We start from the raw sequence: 14,171 nt of genomic DNA, 5'->3' as shown, positions 1-14,171 counted from the left end.
TTGGGCCAGGATTTCAAATCGGCCTTGATGATTAGAATTCCAATGTCTGGTTTTAAACGTGACCTTGGCTCTGAAATCCCAAATAGTTGCGCTCCTTGCTTTCATTTTGAAACATAGGGCTGGTGTCGGCGGACGAGAGTGCGGAATTGTTTGTTTTTTTGCCCGCACGGAAGTGACCTTGCATCATTTTTTCATGAGTATAATTTGTGTGGCTCATTTGTTAGCTTCCCGCACAAGCCAATTGATTTTCTGCACATTAAAGAAACCATAAAGCTCTCTCGTCATAAAGCATTTACCGTTAGCCGTCTATTAGCGCGCCGCCCTGCGCCCGGGCGGCTCATTTGCATATTAATAAGCCCGCCACCTCTCGCACGGACGCTTGCACATCCACAACATTAAACAAACACAGCACATTCCCGCTCCGCGTTCATCCTCCCAGCAATAATAAGAAATCACGCGCAGATTCATCGCCGCCGAGCTTGTAATCACGGCGAGCGCGGGGCCCAGACGCCTCCTCGTGTCCGCTCCCGCCCAGCTGACAGAAAATCGAGGCCAGTCGTGAAAGGCCAAAGAGGCGGCCATTTTACGGTCTGGTTAATAGCTTCCAAAAGACGTCGGCTTTTTCCTGTCTGGAGCTTGCCCAGCTTGTGGTTGTTGGCTGAAGACGTCGCTGTTTTTGGATGGATTTTGAATAAAAATATTTTTCAAGATTCCTATCACAACACATCAACATTTCCTGTCCCTTGACACGTTTTTTTGTGTGTCCTCTCCCGACAGCGGATGAGCTGCAGCTACTTGCTGTGCACCATCCTGCTCTTCGTGGCCGTCCTGCTGGCCGTGACGGTGACGGGCACCATCCTCTTCATGAACCACAACCAAGCGCCGCCCATGTCGGACGGCCTGCCGCACATCTCCACCAACCAGGACGAAGCTAACGCGCTGGTGACGGTGGAGCGCGGCGACGGCTCCCGCGTCAACATCTTCATCGACCCCAACTGCCCCGACTACAGCGGCAACTTCCTGCGGCTGGAGGGCGTGCAGACCTCGCTGTTGCACTCGCTCACCGACCACGACTCGGACCTCAAGTCGGTCAAGGGCCAGGACCGCGCGCTGCTCGTCAGCCTGGCCGAGGAGGTGGCCAAGCTGTCGGCGCACGCCGGGCAGCTCAAGATGGACTACGAGGCGCTGCGCCGGGGGCAGGGAAGCCTGGGCCAGGACCTCAACACGCTGCAGTCGGAGCAAGCGCGCCTCATACAGGTAGGAAGGAGGTGGAGCTTTGGCTTTCAAATTTGGATTTTATTGCGGCTCTCTGTTGCTATTTTTCACGCGCCGTCGTCCGCTAATGGCAATCGATCCGCACGGCCCAAACAAAAAGTCCCTGTCCCAATAGTGGGCGAGAGGCGACGCCGCATCATCCCAGACGATTGATGGCGTCTTTGGGGCGGCCAGGCGTGCGGCGCTCGCTTCCGCCGCTCCCGGCCGGCCGGCCGCGCGCGCGATCAATGGGCCACCTGCGGCCGGGATTGCCATGCGGACGGTGACGCACGGCCTCGCCAATGACTCGCTTGTGTGTTGTGAGGGGCCCCCTGCGGATCGCCCAGACGTTCGCCATCTCCAACAGCAAAGAAAAGGATTGCTCAGTCCCCCAAAAGTATTGGAACAGCAATGTCATGTATATTTTAGAACAGAGCAGTAATAGGTTGTTTCAAATTAGGATTTCCTCAGAGGTGTTTCTTGATTCCAACGTGTTCTTCCATTGTGGGGTCGAAAGCAAACGTTTGCATTGGCGTCGCAGTGATCGCGGCCTTTGGGGCCCATCAAGTGCTCAGCAAACATAACACCGGAGTCCACTTTGACACGAATGGCAGCTTCGAAACTCGGCGGGACGTCGGTCGAATATTAACGGCGCCGGACCGAGTCGCGCCACTCTGGGCCGGAGACGTTCATCGATCCTGACACGAGGTCCTTTGAGGTGACACGATGACAAAGAAAAGCTCGACGCTGCGGCGCAATTAACTTTGAAAGCTCCACCAAATAACCGCGGATAATGATAATTGGATCATTGGCGGATAAACATCAAAGTCACGTCGGGGATTAAATGCCAGCCGCACAATTAAGCAAATGGGCAGCTGAGAAGATTCAGGACAAAAAGCACTCGAGATACACTACTTGAGACACACGGTACTTTGCTGTACTCTCTGAATTGGACCCCCCCTCCCAAAAAATACCCCTCATCCATTTCTTACTGTTCATTTTCTCCAATACAAGACCTTGTAACACGCACTCGATTCTTGAATACTCGTTTTGACTGGCCGCCCTCACAGTACGGCGGACCCCGGTACCCCAAACATACGCTGCCATTTAGCGCTGATAACGAGCGTTTAATGACTTGATAATGACTGAATCTGCTGACTTACCCCGGCAGCCAGTGTGAAGGGTGTCTAACGAGAGCTAATCACATCAGCGTCCTAATTGATGAGCCGCCCCTCCGCACTTCATGATGAGCTTTTGCCTTGCTGTGGACGTGCCCGCACCAAGTAAGGGAGGGCTCAAGAAATGGGGGGGGGGTTATTCCAATACAGTTAACCACATTTGTCGCTAATAAGCAGCAGTAATATTAGATGATAAAGAAGAGTATCGTTGTATGCTAATTTTTCTTCCGTTGCCATTATTTGTGATTATATCCAAATTGTTTAAAGGCTTCAACGACCGCAGTACGAGTGCTAGTTTTGTAAGCCCGTCTGTGGTGTTTCCTATTATGTGTTAGCATTAAGCTAGCAGACCCCAGGGCCAAATTATGTACAACGGTACAAGGGGAAGCCAAACACCTGGCGGCGCAGGGCCGCCAGCCAACTGGGGCGCCGAGTCCAAACGACCCCCCCCTTCGTCAACGGTGGAGGGAGGGGGGTCCAGGGACTGGGATGGCACATTCATCATTGGGCTTCCCGCAGGACTTTAGTGCTGCCATGATGCCCTTTTTATGTCTTTGCTTGATGCAAGTCTGTTTATTGTTCTAGCTTAGCTTTTGGTTTTGATTCTCGGCAGTGTTTTTTACCTTGATTCATTTTGTGTATTTATTCTATCACACTCGCTTCTTTATTTTTAAACCCCATTTTTATTTCCTCAGCTGCTGTCAGACAGCCAGGTGAACATGGTGAAGGTGGTCAACTCTGTAAGCGACGCGCTCAACGCCATGCAGAAGGAAAACGTAGGCCTGAAAGCACGCACCAAAGCCGACCTGCAGAGGGCGCCGGCGAGGGGCACCCGCTTCAAAGGCTGCGCTAACGGTAAGGCGAGCCGTTTGCGTGTTTTGTGCGTGCAAAAAATCGACCTGGGTAGTTCCCAGCATGAAGTCCTTTGAGCCAGCAAATGGCGCACCTTGCTTCTTTTGACCGGAGAAGAAAATCTAGAAAGATTTTGCCGCAATTTCCGACCTTGTGTTAAAACTTTGCCTTTGACAGACGCCTTGCTTTTTTCCTCCCCCGCGCTATTCTCCATTACAGAAACGTGTTCTGTGTGTCGTCAGCCCGACGTCGGGCACGACGGCCGACGTCGGGCTGACGGGCGCATCGTCAGCGCCACCGTGACCGCCAGCGCCGGGTCCTGTCAGGGAACGTCTCACAAAGCGTGCGCCTTCTCATTATTTTCGACAAAAAGCCTGCCGGCAGCAGGTGTCCTGTTGGCTCAGCTGTCTGTCAGGGCTCATAGGTCAACTTCCAAGCGCGGCGGCGGCAGCAGAACCTTCTCCCGCCCTCATCTGACAAGCAGCTCATGCATGTTTTATCAAGTCGCACAGCGCAGACGATATATCAAATGTAATATTTATCGGGATTGTGGAAATACACCGATCGCTTCTGTGATCAACTTTCACCAGTTTACTAAAAGGAACAAAATGTCCGCCGGAGTGGGTGCGAACACTGTCTGTCGCTCATTGCAAAGCTGCGTTTCACGGCTGAGCGTCGTCGTACAGACGAAATATTCCAAGATCACTTCTGACAAATTTGATCACAGCCTAACAGCAACAATTTATTAGTCAAAGTGTTAATGATTTTGTTACGTTATGATAATTACGCTCTGTTTACCTCCCCGACGGGGGTTAGCTTTCTTTTTTTTGTCGACAAAAACTGATGCGGTGATTCCGACAAAATTCAACACGACCTGATTTCTGTTTTCAGTCTTCGCCCGGTGGGAATAAGACTTTTGTTTTTCTTTTGCCACATATTCCAAAATTGTCACAAAGGAAAAGAGCGTGAGTACAAATGGGCCAGATGGACGTCTTTGTTTTGTCGCTAATGACCAGAAGAGAAACGCTTGGCTAGCATTTCGGCGCTCTGATGAAGAACGTCGGAGCTCGTTAGCGGCTCGTGACAAGACGTGAAAAAAAGAACCAACCTTCGGGAGCGCCGGGGATAAATCAACAGACGGTTTTGATGAATGGGTGGCGACTATTGATACATAATCTATGTATTCATCCATGAATCTTTATTTCCACTCTTTCGTCTCAGCTATATTTTGTATCTCCAAATCGTTCAGGCGGAGCGCCAGCCATCCGTCCTTCCTCCATCCATCCGCGTCACATTAATCCCCTTTTTGTTCTTTTTTTTTTTTTCTTTCCCCCTGTTCAAAATGCGGCCGGCGACGGATGCGATTGCTTCGGCGAGCCGAAGAGAAGTGTGTTTACATGAACTTGGCTCGGCGGGAAAAAAGACAAGCGGACATAAATCAAATGTGACCTTATTCACCCAGCGTGAACGACTTTGCGCCGCGTCAGCGTCTTTCTCGTCTCGCGGGGGGAAGAAGCCAAAGAAAGAAATGAAAGGAAATGGATGGCAAAACAAAAAAAGTTTGATGACGACGCTAACGCTGCCTATCGACTATGAAACACCCTTTGAACGTTTATTACACATCTGGCCCACTAGTAGGGTGAATAAGAGTGACTTAGTAGGATAGCTTGCTTGCTAGCTAGCTAGGTAGTTAATTCGCTGGATGGATGGATGGATGGAGAGGTTTTTTTTTCTTGCTCAAGTCTCTCCTTTCCTCTTGCCAGGCTCGCGTCCTCGCGATTGCAGCGACCTGTACGCTAGCGGCCAGCGCGAGGACGGCATCTATTCGATATTCCCTATTCACCATCCCAGCGGCTTTCAGGTCTACTGCGACATGACCACCGACGGAGGCGGCTGGACGGTGAGTCTTTTTATAGCATGAAGATGTGTTTCAGATGATCCTCGTGATGAGATTTCCGTTTGGGTTGTAATGTAATATATTGTCGGGCTGCGAACGTGCGGCCTTGCAACGGTAAACAGCATCGCCTGCCGCCGCCGCTCGTAGGTGAACAAACATTGACGCGGTGGGGCTTTTTCAAGTTCTCTTTGGAAATGTCTTTTTAATGTGTTTCTCTGACGCACGCACGCACGCACCGGCAATGACACGATATCAAGTGAGGCGCGCTCCTCGGAGACGTTTATTTCTGTTTGTTCTGAAGTGTGAAGGGCTGCGCATGTGTCGCTAATGGAGAGTCGACTCCTCGCGACATCTTTAAGTGTTTACTTTCACATTTTGGGAATCTTTCCAAAGTACAAATCAAGAACGGTGTTAATCTTTTCATTCCTGGCTCTGAACTTTCTAGAAATAATTGGTTCCTTTCATGTCTGCCAACTCGTGCGTGAAAATGGCCGTGCGCTTAAAGGAATGCACCAAATTTACATTTTAAATAAAGTTAATTTCCGCTTTTATCCTCCCGCTATTTTGAGGACTATATTTAAAGGCCTTGGAGGAAGGAAGTTTTGTTTTTGGGAGGGGGGGGGCGGATGCCAAATGTGTTTTAAAATGAAAATTGACTCAAACTCAAACAGTTGCTCATCTTCATGTCGTGCTCTGACGCCATCTTGTTGCATCTGTTTGCAAAAATGTCTTTTTCCTCTTGCTTTTTGGGGAGAGACATGCCGCACTAAGCCGAGGTCCGAAAGGTTAAGTCTGAGGAAGACAACCTTGACAAGACCTTTTCACTGCATTCTTCTGGCGAGAGAACAAGAAGAAACGTGTTCATTTGCGTCTGTTAGCGGCAAGGCGGCAAGTTTCCTGCCCTTTTCCTTCAAAAATGTTTTCCCCTAAAAGATAATGACCGGTCCTAAAAAAAGAAGAAAGATTCTTATACTCATCGGAGCCAAGAACCGATACAAATACTTATGAATTTCACAATGACAGATAATTGCAGCCCCTCCCTAATCATTTTGATTTTTTTCAACCCACCAGTGCTCATTAGGGTTTGGAAATGATAAAGTGCAAGCATAGCGTCTGTCTGACAAGCTCCCCACTTTGGTGTCTCAAAGTGATGATTTTCGGTTGTTTGTTTTTTCCCACCTCCCCTGCGGTGACAGGGCACCCGCAGTGCAGTCGTCACTCGCGTGACATCGCATTTGCCAGACGGGCAAGGTCGCGGCCTCGCAATCATCAAATAAAGCGATACTATCAGAGTGACGGATTGCTCAGCGCAGCGTAACGGGTCGGCTCAGGTCGGGACGGACCGCCAAAGCCTGCTCGTCACTCACTTAAAAAAAACAACTAGCTCTGCGACACCTTTTGCAGGCGTAACCTTCTCTTTATCGGATTTGCGATAGCTGATCCCGCCCGGTGTGTTGAGCTGATTGCCATCGCACTTGAGTCTCATTAACAGATCATCGCGGCGTCATCCGCAAAGCGGGCGCCGAGCCCAGGACGGGTTGAGTCGCTGGCTTTGCGGTCTGTCTCTCGTTCGGCTGAGCTTAAATAAGCAATGAAGCCATATGCCGCAGCCGCATTAGCATACCGCCGTGACATGACGGCGTCTTGAGGGATCTACGGGTTAGCTGGAGGGAGGTGGGAAGAAGAAGACGACTGGAAGGCTTGGAAGGAGGGTGGGGTGGGGGGGGTGAGGTGTCTGACTGGGATAAAAGGGAGAGAGTTGGCAATGTGTGATGATGACAACCATAGAACAGGGAATGAAAATGATTGCGACGTCTAAAAGTGCAAGAATGGACTTTTTTGAATCCAAATGTGCAAAAACTTAGTCGACAAAGGGGACGCCAACCATCGAGCGGGACCTTTCAAATGCTTTGCGTTCCAACCTACAGAAGTAAAAGCTAAAACGCTCGCAAATACTAAAAGATGCATCGGCCGCGCAAACCTTTTAAATGCGGGCAAATTTCTCCGATTGTGACTTGCGATAAAAGGTATATGGTGTAAAAATAAGCACGGCCTGCATTATTGACGGTGCGGCGTCATCAAACGCCGGAGGGGCTTTTATCACGAGTCGCCGACAAATCAACCATTCAGACAAATGTAAAAGTTTCATCTGCAATGTCGGAGTCCGCCGTGTTTGTGCGCTTCGGAGCCCCGCCCTTCCCCCCCGTCCGCACTCCCCTGTTCGAAGAGTTCTCCGACCAATGATCGGCTTCAATATTTCATGTTTGTTCGTTTGAAAGCAAATAGAAAGAAGAAATGGAATGCAGGGTCGCTCGCTTGTGGATGCACGCGTGTCCTATTCACGTTTTTCTAAGGCAGCAAACCTTCAAAAAAGAACTTTTCCTTCTCTACCGTTTCAGCTCCGTTCTCTCAAATGTTCATATCGTGTGGCTTCTCACTTATGCTTCTCAGGAAGAAGAAAATATTTCACCCCCCCAACCCCAAATCTCCTCAGTATCATTTGTCTAATAAATGTATGCCCCCCCAACATCTCCCCAACTCTGTTGCTAACCAGAACAGCAGCACCTACAGAGTCAGCAAAACATGACCACTTACACCACCATTAGTGTTCCACTCAACTCGGATGCTAAGAAATTGATCCTAATCAAATGTTGTTGCTAATCAAAACAGCAGCACGCAACCGAGTAACGTCAAGATGGTAATCGCTTTGTCGCAGACAGCCAGGAATAATCTTATCAGCCAAAAGCCGTGCAAGAAAGTGCCGGAGGATGATTGCCGCCACGTCGGTAGCGCATCTGTCTCTCTAATAGGATTAGGGAACGTTCACCGGCATATGTTGCTTTGGAAAAGTCGACTTTGGCTTTTCGCCATTGAATTTGGCCAATCATCATATTGCTCAGCAAAGCGTTAGCTAGCGCTTGCGTGTTTTGCGCTCCGCTCATAACAATCGTCGTCGCTTCGCTGCTGCTCTCCCGTGCCAGATTGTAAATCTCCTTCAAACAGCTTTTTTTTTTTTTTTTTGCGGCAAACAGCTTATGCTGGTTCTGGCCCGACGTTGCGTCAGGGCTGTCGGCGTGTCCCATCTGCACGTGGCGCGCGGCGGCGGCGGCCTCCCCGCCGCTGACAGAAATCCCGCTGAAGTGCTTAAGGCGGCTCGCTAAGTAGCCTTCATCTACTGCGGCGATTACAGCGAGGTTAACGCCTCGCATGCAAATCCGACCGCGAGCGCCAAGGCGTTGCGTCGGGCGCGAGCTTCCGCGGGATTGACGTTTGGGCAGCGGCCTTGGGGGAAAAGAAAAAAAACAAAAAAAACAATGTCAGTTCATTGACTCGATCGTCGACATGACTTTAAAGTTTCTAGCGTAGCTTGACTTTGAGATTCATGTTTGAGATTCAAATGCATACAGCAAGCTCATGAATGAAGCCACTAGGGGGACTACAGGAACAGGCCTGACATATTGACTCAGTCATTAACACACTCGGCTAATTAATAGAGCAGCTCCCCCCCCCCCTCCCCCCTTAACAGTGGGTACCTTGCATTTGAGATAAAAGCCAACTTCTTCCCGACCATCCCTCACATTGTCAATGGGGTCTTTAAAGAGGATCGAGGCGCCTTTGGCTCAGGATAAACCTTTCCAACACCTCGGGATTAGCGCCCGACGAGACTCGCCTCCGCGGCTACCAATTGGTATTTGCGACCGGAGCTAGTTCTGCTCGGCGGATCAAAAAGAAGTGCGGCTTGATAGAATTAACGGCGGCGGAGGGGATCGGGCTTCATAATGGGGGCGCGCTGTCTGGAACGGCTCATCGCGGCAGACGTCGAGATGTTGAATCGTGCGTGTCCACCGTTCAGCGCCACGTGGTCGATCCATTTTGCCGGATGAAGATTTCGGTTGATCCTGCGTTCAATTTACCGGCTGTATCAAAGGCGTTAAGTTAAATTTTCTGCTTATACAGCGGCAAAGAAAATTGTTGCGTATAAAATACTGTGAAAAGGGAGAATTAGCTGCCATTCTGATTTCACTCTGCAAATTAGCACACGCTGGCACTGAATAATCCAAACCTGAACCCATTATGACACTTTTTGGGGAAGCGAGACTTAGTCCCGAGTTACTGCCATTGTGGAAATGTGGAGCACTTTAGCCGTCCTTCTTTGTCCCCCCCCCCCCCCCCTTCCACTCTTTTTTCAAGTTTCCAAGCAGATTGTCAGTGACCTCAAAGTGTCTCTGTTGACAGTTTTCTTTCTGATGTCTGAGTAGGTCGCAAAGCAGACAAGACAGCAGGTGATTCCGGGGCCAAAATGGCTTGTTTAGACCTCGCCGAGCATGTAGAACAGCTCCAATCAAGAATTTAATAGCTAAGAGCTGCACGGAGGGAGAGATTGAACTGCAGAATGGAGACGGCTTGATGCAAAGAGAGCGCGGCGCAATATAAAAAGAGGTTGCCACTGTCCCAGATTCAGCCTTGATATATTTCTTTTTTTTTTTTTAACTCCGCAGGAGGTGAAGACAATTGATCTTTTCCATTCAAACTAGTCGGTCGCAATAAAAATACAATTTTCAGGCTTCAAGTGTTGCATTAACCGTCTGGTTATGAACGTCGATAGTCTTTTAAAAAGAAAAAAAACGATTTGGCAGCAAGCCTGCGCTTCTGCACCGTCTTTACAATATCGGCGACGAGCAAAGCAGACATTTTTCACCTCCACTTTGACGCAACTTTGATCACCTGATGCCCTGCGGCTAAAGTGCGAGCACGCTGGGATTTCAGAAGCGGCTCGGTGGCAGGGGCTTGTTTTGATGTCTGCTACAAACATCGGAGCTCGGCGACACCCTCGCCGATTGTGTTTTGGAAGGTGTCAACGTGACGCTTTCTCGGCTGCGCGGCTCCAGATAAGGCCAACGTTTCGGCCCGGAGGAAATTATAGTGTACGTGCCGAGTCTGTCTGGCTGCCTGCCCGAGGAGAATAGAATTTAATTGGAGATAATTACCCACGATGCTCGCTGAAATCAAGTCATGTTTATTGAGGAGTCTTAAGGGGCCTCAATGGGTCAGAGTTCACCAAAAAAAACCTGGTCTACACCCCCCTACTCTGATCTAAATCCGATGGACATCGGAGAAAGATGAGGAACAAAACGTTTCAATCCAGCCGCTTGCTCGGAAAGGAGAGCAATAATTGTCCTGTCGCGGGGACGGCCAGATTGCGACCCGCAAGGTCGACTTGTAATTAAAGTGGAGACGAGAACTGCCCGCTCGCTCGCCTAAGGATGGCACGGCGCCGATTGAAGAGAGGCCCGAGGCACTTGAACCCGCCCGCGGCTGCACCCGACAGCGCCACGCTTGACTCGGGCGTGCTTGGGCCGACCTCGCAAATGTTTGGAGGTTTTTCTGGAGACGTTTTTTTCTTTTTACCCGTCATAAAATATAGTAGCTCACCAATTGGTGTGAGAAGTGGCGGTTGTGTAAAAGCTCGATCGAACTCAACGTGGGAGATTACGAAGCGCAATTTTCCACTGTGAGCTTCACGTCAACGCAATTCACAGTTAATTACGTCCTCTCTTCATTGCCAGGTAGTTCTTGTGTTCATTTGCTGGCTTCATTTTTCCCGTGCTGCACGTCCGGCCAACACTGTAGCGCTTTGAAGGAGCCATCACAGCGGCAGGCAGGATGAAAACGCTGGCTGAATTTCTCTCTGTCTCATTGAGTAACCCCCCCGTCCCGCTTTGTCCTGCTTTGTCCCGTCCTGTGTAGGTGATCCAGCGCAGGGAAGACGGCTCGGTCAGTTTCTTCCGAGCTTGGGAGTCCTACCGTGAGGGATTTGGGAAAATCACTGGGGAACACTGGCTCGGTAAGTGTTTATGTATTTTCCGCTACTGCTTCCCATACTGGCCCGTAGTCTCCTGTTGGATAAGTGTCTTGCGTTGGTAGTTATCTTTTTGCAGTTCGAAATGGCAACAGCTTACACTACATTGCAGTTTAGAAATACCGATACAATGGGCCCTTAGTCTCCATTTGGATAAAATGGGTCTCATGCTGATGGTGGTTGGTGGTTATTATTTTTTTTTGCAATTCTGTCTTGAAATACTGATGGCGCAAAAAAAGGCAGAATAAAACAAATGGTACAGTAATGCAAAGTAACAGTTGCTGCTGGGGCCCTTAGTCTCCTCCCGGAAAAAATCGTTTTAACGATCAGAAATAGATAAATGGATCATCATTTTTCTCTATTGGCATTATGATACTTGATTGTTTATATTTTCCTGCAGCGGTTCTTTGCCCACTGTCTCCTATTACATCGAATTCAACTCATGCTGCTTTATTTTTTGTTTCAGTGTTTGATAGTCCGTAGTCTCCCTTTTCGACTGTTTCTCTAGCTGTCTTTAGTCACCTATTGAATAAGATGCGTCTTAAACTGAGAAATACATCCTGGATGCGATTTCAGCTTTGGTGTCAATATTTGTTTGCAAGTCTTGTAGTTGCACTTAATCTCTTTTTGAAAAAGCCCTTCGGCGGATATTTGTCAAAACGGTCGCGGCAGCCTTCGGCAAATTGCCTAACCTTGTAACCCTCTGACGCCCCCGTCTCCGGGATGCAGTCGGCTTCATTCAAGCTGCAACTTTCTTCCAAGTTAGCCAGATGCCTTTCAGACAAGGTCGCCGCGGAGAGGGAGGGAGGGAAAAAAACAAACCCTTAAACGATACAGTAGAAACACTTTGGTGCCAATTGACTCGTAAAAAAAAAAGAAGGGGCAAAAAAACACAGCCATCCCCCACGCCCAAAGAAAGCTAATCTTTTGCTGAGATGTTGTTTCCTGAGGAAATTTGGCTTTGGCCTCAGCATTTTAATGAGCTTTCACAGTTGGAAGCGTGTTGTTTGTGTTTGTGTGTCTTTGAAAGCTCACATCTCAGCCGCACATCACTTTGGAAGAGCAAATGGAGCCTGAAGAGAAAAAAGACGTTGGTCTCAGTGGCGCACACGCGTGCGCGGTCAAGGTTCCCGGACGCAAAAGACGTCCTCTCTCATCTGCACTCTGTATAGAAAGCACTCTCTTGAACACTTTGGGAGCGCAATGTGCCCGTGGGGAGGCGGCCCCGTCGCAAAGCGGAGCGGACAGCATGTTTGCAATGGAGTGGAGGAGCCCGCCGAGATTTTGGGCAAATAGCCGCAAAGTAAAATAACTAGAATACGACTCGTTTGGATGGCCAGATGGTTGCATAGATGACATGTCGCCCTAGGCCCTTAATCTCATCTTGGATAAAAGTTGTCTCATGAAAAGAAATGAGATCAGGATAATGCTCTCCTCTGAGATACCGCGCTCCATTGTCTGCTTGCCCTTAGTCTCTCCTTGGATAAATGTCTCATGCCTAGAAATGATTGAAAGTGACCCTTGTTCTCCTCCATTGTTTAATTTTTGTGATCCTCCACAAGTTTCCACTTGGTTGCAGCAGTCAGTTTTCATATTGCCCATAGTCTCCTGTTGGATAACATTTGACCGATAGCAAGAAATAGTCTTCTCTGATGTCTTTTTTGCTAGCTTGTTGTTTTTGTGCATGCGAGGGGGGCTAAACGGGGCAGTTTGCGATTTCAAAGCAGAAACAATGGGCGGGGGCACGGCTTTCCCGCCAAGTGTACACACGCGGCGAAGGAGCCGGCAGACTAGACGCACTCGTCGCCTTTTGCGGCTCGCCCAGGGTGCGCTATTGTCTCGTCACCGCCGTCATCGATTGCCCTCAGGGCAAACATGAAAAATGGATTGAGTCTGGGGGAGAGAGCGGGAGAGCAAACGTCATTGCGGCTGCCGCCTCAAGACGAATAAGCGTTGTTTGCAGACACGGCCTTCTTTTTTGCTCTACATATTGCACCGCTTCACAAATTGCCTTCTTTCTTTTTATGGCCGTGGGACGAATCCAGATGTAATAGCTCCAAAACGACGGCAACCAGATGAAAGATGTTGCTACGGATGGGCGACAACAGTCGTCTAACACACCAATGGGAACGCACCGTAGAGGGTCGTGGACTTTTTTGGGCTTAATGATAAATTACAAAATGTAAAAGCACAAACAAAAGAGTTAGACATTCACCCATCCTGGGTTCATGACCCCCGCAAGGCCACCGTACTTCCAGCACAACTTCAGACGCCGGTTGTCTTTGGACATGGCCGACAACTCCGGCGTGATGTTTGCGTTCTTCTTCATCTTTTTCTTCCGATTCATCTGATGCGGCCAGTCAAGCCCGACTTCTTCTTCTGACAAGAAGAAATGAGGACAAATGGCCGCAGTGTGCAAAAAAAATAGCTGACGCGTCAATGGAAAGCGCACGGAGGGGCGAGCAAAAGAGATTTTCTTTAAAACGCCGACATCAATACGGCAACCTTCAAGCGCATTCTGTCGCCACCGATTCCTCCGATAGTTGGGCGCTTCCCCAGAAGTTCAGGTGTTCGAATTGGTAAACTCACCTAGTAAGCGTAAATCAAGAAAGCGTCCAACGAGGACCATTCCGAGTAAAATCCATAGACGTTCTCCGTCCGTCCCGCTGTGAGCGGTAGCCCACCGAGCCTTTGTGAGCGTCGTGTTAAAAAGCTGTCAGTCAGTCAGCGTCTACTATTTTATTTTTAAGCCTATTGACCAAGCTTCAGAAGAGGCATTGAGGACAACAAGTCTGAAAAATCGAACTCAACCAGGCGTGAGGTCGCTTGACAACTGCTTTCTCGTTTGTTTGGCTTGTGGGATGTGATTGTTCCTTGTCACTCACTGGTGACAACTCATAGCTTGCACAATAGCAATCAGCAAACATGCTAAAAAAAAAAAAAATCCAGCCATCCATTTTCTGAACGGCTTATCCACAAAGTGTAGCCTACAATGTCGCATCAACACAGTTTCAAATCATTTACTTTAACCTCCAGGATCCTGAGTCGTAACTTTCTAGGGTCTTCCTAGCTAGCGCTAAGCTGGTTTGTCTCTCAAGTTTGTTTGTAAACTCCATTTAGTTTGCTTTGA

The 14,171-nt window shown here is 49.1% G+C and overlaps 1 protein-coding gene across 4 annotated transcripts in view; it reads left to right on the top strand.

Moving 5' to 3' along the window:
• Positions 1-14,171, top strand: part of fibcd1b (fibrinogen C domain containing 1b) — a 92,005-nt gene that overhangs the window by 48,900 nt on the left and 28,934 nt on the right. For all 4 annotated transcript variants that reach the window (XM_088392458.1, XM_088392456.1, XM_088392457.1 and 1 more), the window contains 4 exons: positions 778-1,257; positions 3,128-3,287; positions 5,048-5,184; positions 10,930-11,026. In XM_088392458.1, the coding sequence (XP_088248584.1) occupies positions 778-1,257; positions 3,128-3,287; positions 5,048-5,184; positions 10,930-11,026 (874 nt within the window). The remainder of the gene's footprint in view (positions 1-777; positions 1,258-3,127; positions 3,288-5,047; positions 5,185-10,929; positions 11,027-14,171) is intronic.

The sequence above is a fragment of the Syngnathus floridae genome, chromosome 12, assembly GCF_059516105.1.
Source record: "Syngnathus floridae isolate MCC-2025c chromosome 12, RoL_Sflo_1.0, whole genome shotgun sequence".
NCBI lineage: Eukaryota > Metazoa > Chordata > Actinopteri > Syngnathiformes > Syngnathidae > Syngnathus > Syngnathus floridae.
This window is presented reverse-complemented; position numbering and strand designations above follow the sequence as displayed.